Here is a 4465-nt window from a genome sequence, read left to right as displayed (position 1 = left end):
CCCATTATGAAACTACCAACTTTGTATTTCTGGCTGTGCATCCTGACAGATGATACTAGGGATCTAAATTGAAATCTCCTTTTACTCCTCCTGGACCGCCCAAGGCTTCCTCATAAGAAATGACTGCCCGGTTTATCTCTCCTGCAGATGCTCTCCCAATTTCCCACCTGATGAATGAAGCTTGTACAGGTGATATTATTTAATTGCAGGCTTCCGAAATGATGAGCGTGCATGACAATTGCAAGCTCGTAGAGAGCATAGTGGCAACTTGTATTAAGCAGAATTTTCTGAGAGTTTCCACCTCGTTATTTTGGAAGGGGATTACAGAGAGATGCGACCCAGCGAGATATGAAAGATAAAAATCCACTCGCGTGTCTTTAAACTGTATTCCTGCTCTGAGAGTTTAGCACTGAGTCCCTTGCTGACCTCTGAATTGCCACTTGTTGTTACTTGGAGACGCTACGAAACAATGTGACATGAAACAATGCTTTTCTGGAGACAGATCAAGGGTTCAGGCATGTTCTCAACGCTTATTCAATTATTGTTTGCTTCCATGATAAGAGAAAATGAGACCTCTTTCTGAGATACCCTGGCTTCTCCAGCTGATCATAAAACAGATTTTAGGAAAGAGGAGACTACAGATAAATAGGATCCCAATTTCTCCTAGTGAAATGGTTCGCACATAAACACACATAATTCTGCATGGAAAATGCCTACTCGTTCCGCAAATCTCCTTGTCAAACAATTTCCAACAAACTCCTTAAGGAATGTTCAGGGGTTTTGAATTGAATAAAATGAAGCTCCAAAAAGACCGCATTGTTAATTCTCTGCTATCACTGGCAGTCCCTTCACAGAATCTCAGATAAGAGTAGATGGATTGGTATCTGAAGAGAATATTTAAACTGTAAATGATTTTAAATACTTAGAATCTTTATCCACTCAAAGTAAAACCCAAACTCCTTCCGCGACAGACGAAGCTTTCCAGGACCGGACCCTCCCCAGCCCTGGTGTCCTCTCTCCCCACACACGTTCCTCCTCCCTTGCTCTCGCCCCTCCCGCTTCCTCTCCGTTCCTGGACTATGCCAAGGTCATTCCCACTTCAGAGCTTTTGCACCTGCTGGGCTCTCTGCCCGGAACGCGTCCCTCCCAGACTCTGCATGGTTCTCTGTCTCGTTCCACAGAGTTCTCTACTCAAATGTCGCCTCCTCAGAGAAGCCTTCCTTCTCTACAAAATCTAAAATAATCCCCTTTTTCTTCTCCCACAAACACGTAAGCTCCATGAGCGCAGGGACTTTATCTGCTGTGTTCCCAGCTCTGTTCCCAGCACATCAAGGAACACAGAAAACGTGGCGAGGCTTCTTTTAAAAAGTATTGAGAACATAATGACTGAGAGCTTGATTGCTATTTGGAAAGCAATGCATAATGAGGGAGAGGTGTGAATGGCTCCTTTAGTCACGATATTATGACCTTGTTTCTAATTTATTTTTTTAGGAAAGCTTCGTGGATGGGCATTACCTCAAAAATTATCTGACAGGAAGGAGAAAGAATTCAATTAGCTAGGATAAAGGGGGCACGTAAGCCATGTTTCTGAAATCAACTTTTAAAACAACGTCTGAGGTCGACCTAGTCACAAATGGAAACTTTTAACGCGTGCTTAAAACACACCGAAATACATTTAAATCATTTAAATACATTGAAGAGACCAAAATTAATTCTGGAAGAAGACCACCTCGCTGAGCACCAGGGAGGCCCCGGGGCTTCTGTCCCAACGCCACAGCCCACTGGTGGCAACAGCCCGTCCCCCGAGAGGCACCAGGAAGCGGCATAAGTCAACAGCCCCTCTACAGAAAGAATCCCAAGAACCAGTCCCCTCCATCACACAGGAAAGGCTACCAGGCGTGGTACCTCCTGCGCCCCGAGATGGTCATTTAGGGTTTTCAGAGATCATCGCCATTTAGTATCTCATTGTGCTCATGACAACCCTGAAACAGAAAAGGATTTTTCTGGATCCACATCACTGTCAGGAAATAGAAGGGCGGAGGAGTCGAGTGACAGGCATCACCGCCACTACGGGAGGAAGCCCAGCCCCGCCGCGTCTTCTGGCTTTCAGCCAAGAGTTCTTGCCACACGCAGCACCGTGACTTTGACATTGAGTTGTTACCACGCCCAAAATATCCCCACGGAGAAGGCAAAAGGTAAGGGTTATACTTCCATGAGCAACTGAAAATAAGGACTCAACGTAGGCCACGGAAGGCCGTCGAAAACGCTTCGTTAGCATGAAGATGAAATAATGCTCGGTGAATGTCGACTGAGGCCTCACTAGGTGACATGAACTGTACCACGCCTGGGAATAAAACGCTGAAAGAAACAAGGAACCAGATGCCACGTCCGTCCCTGGACGCTGTACATCTCGTAACCTGGTACCGGCACTAAAAACACCTCTGGTGGCACCTGCCTCTAACCGAGTCCTCTCCGTGGACCTTCCACGACGTGTAGCGTTTGACGTCTAGCGTTTCACCTGTCTTCCTTTACTTCCTCCTGACGACGACCCTCTGAGGTAAGTGTGTTTCTTATTCCGCTTTCACAGTTGAGCCTTAGCCTCGTGAGGCAGATGGTGACCTGTACTCAGAACTGAAGCCGAAGTCTTCGCAGAGTCTTACTAGAACCTACGTGATCTCTCCCCTGAGCCGCTTCGGCGTCACCTCCCACACTCCTGCTCGCTCGCGTGGCTCCAGACACACCGGCCTCACTGTTCCGCCGCCTCGTCCGGCATCTCCTGCCTCAGGGCCTCGGCACTGGCCATTCTCTCTATCTGGAACACGGCTATGTCTTCCTCCCAATCTGCTCAGGTGTCATCTGCTCAGGAGGACTTCTCTGAGCACACGACCGAACCCCGCAAAGTCTCCATCCCTCGGCACCGTCGATTCCTCTGTCTCTGTCTTGTCTCTTCCCAAAACGTCTATCACCTTCTAATATATTGGGGGGGGAGGGGAGTTATTTATCTATTATATTTATTTTGTCTCTTCCTCCCCTATCATATAAACCCTGTGAGGTCACATTTCTCTTTTCTGTTTTCTATTTGGGAACTTGAGTGTTAGCACATGGGGGCTGGTGAATGAACAGTGAATGAATGACTGGGTGAATGACTGATGTTACATACAAAGCAGCTGCTGGAGCCCGTGATGCGCACTGCTATGCAGCATGGAGTTAGGACTCCCCAAGGCCCAGGCCCAGGCCTTGAGAACACAAGTCAGGGGGGAACGTATGTGTCCTCGCCACGGCATTTTTAGAGCACTTCAATTACTTTAAATCAGCTTGAGAAGGGGACGAAGACCCTACTGATGGAGGAGGCAAGGCCCAACCAGCACACTCTGCCGCTGTGGCCTTGGTGAGGGCAGAAAGAGGGCTGACTGGGGGCGTGGATGGCTCTCAACGCCCGCCTCGGAGGCACCCGGCTTCGGTCCTCGGGGGCCATCAGTTGGGACATCGCGTAAAGCCCGCCCCTCAGGGGGCAGAGTCGGGGGCTGGTGGAAAGAGCTGGGTGGTAAGGGCAGGTGTCCATGGCCATGCCCAATGCGCCATGCCCCGATGACAGTCCCACCAGGAGAGGAAATAAAGAGCTGAAAGAAAACAGCATGGGGATAAACAGCATCGTTTAAGGGCTGCGGTCTGGGTCTCACGGACGAGAGGGGTGAGAGCAGCAATGGGATTAGAGGGAGAATGGGTAGCGGGGAGGGCCAGGAGAACTGCTCCTAGCGAAGAAAACGAAAGCTAAAAATTAAACTGCCAACCGTAGAGATTCCTAAAGGAATTCAAAACAGCGAGTGATGCCGTGGAGCGCGCATGCGCATGCGCACACACGCACTGGGCTACAAAGGAGAGAAAGTTAAACGCACTGAGCTCTTCTTTAAAATGATCATTTCAGATTAATGCTGCTTCCTTGATTTTCTGTTAGTTGCTTCACTAACAATGCCAACTACCTGCCATTATATTCTCTAACACTAGACTAGTTTCATTTTTTTAAAAAAATCCGTTTCAATTACATAACAGCAAATATAAGATAAAATGCAATCATTAATCTTTAAGCAGCATCCTGGAATCATAAATATTTATTATGAGTCCCGTTCGACTGTACACAACTTATTGAGATGGATTTTAAGTTTGCATGTGTATTTTATCTCATAGGAAAAATCCTGTTGCAGGGGTCACTCCTGCCCTTGAATCCCATCAAGTCTGCACTATAAGCAGGAAATAACCAAACCGTCAAAATGCATAATGAGGCAAAATATCATAATTAATAGACCTGACTTTGGGGAGACCCAAAATTTGACAGATGATATTTTCTTGGCTATAATTTCTTGATTCTCATGATAAGGGAAAAAATGATTAAGACTTTGTAATATCGCCTTTAAAGAAGAAAAGAGAAAGCCCATAGGTTTAATGATTTTCTGCTTACAGTGAACCG

General features: G+C 47.1%; 1 protein-coding gene across 1 annotated transcript in view; it reads right to left on the bottom strand.

The window, feature by feature from the left end:
- DNER (delta/notch like EGF repeat containing) overlaps nucleotides 1-3487 on the bottom strand; it is a 177785-nt gene extending 174298 nt beyond the window's left edge. The window contains exon 1 of the mRNA XM_023532936.1: nucleotides 3452-3487. Within this exon, the coding sequence (XP_023388704.1) occupies nucleotides 3452-3487 (36 nt within the window). The remainder of the gene's footprint in view (nucleotides 1-3451) is intronic.
- Nucleotides 3488-4465: the final 978 nt, after the last annotated feature.

Source organism: Pteropus vampyrus, unplaced genomic scaffold, assembly GCF_000151845.1.
Source record: "Pteropus vampyrus isolate Shadow unplaced genomic scaffold, Pvam_2.0 Scaffold93, whole genome shotgun sequence".
NCBI lineage: Eukaryota > Metazoa > Chordata > Mammalia > Chiroptera > Pteropodidae > Pteropus > Pteropus vampyrus.
The sequence above is the reverse complement of the archived record's forward strand: the minus strand, read 5'-3'. Positions and strand labels throughout refer to the sequence as shown.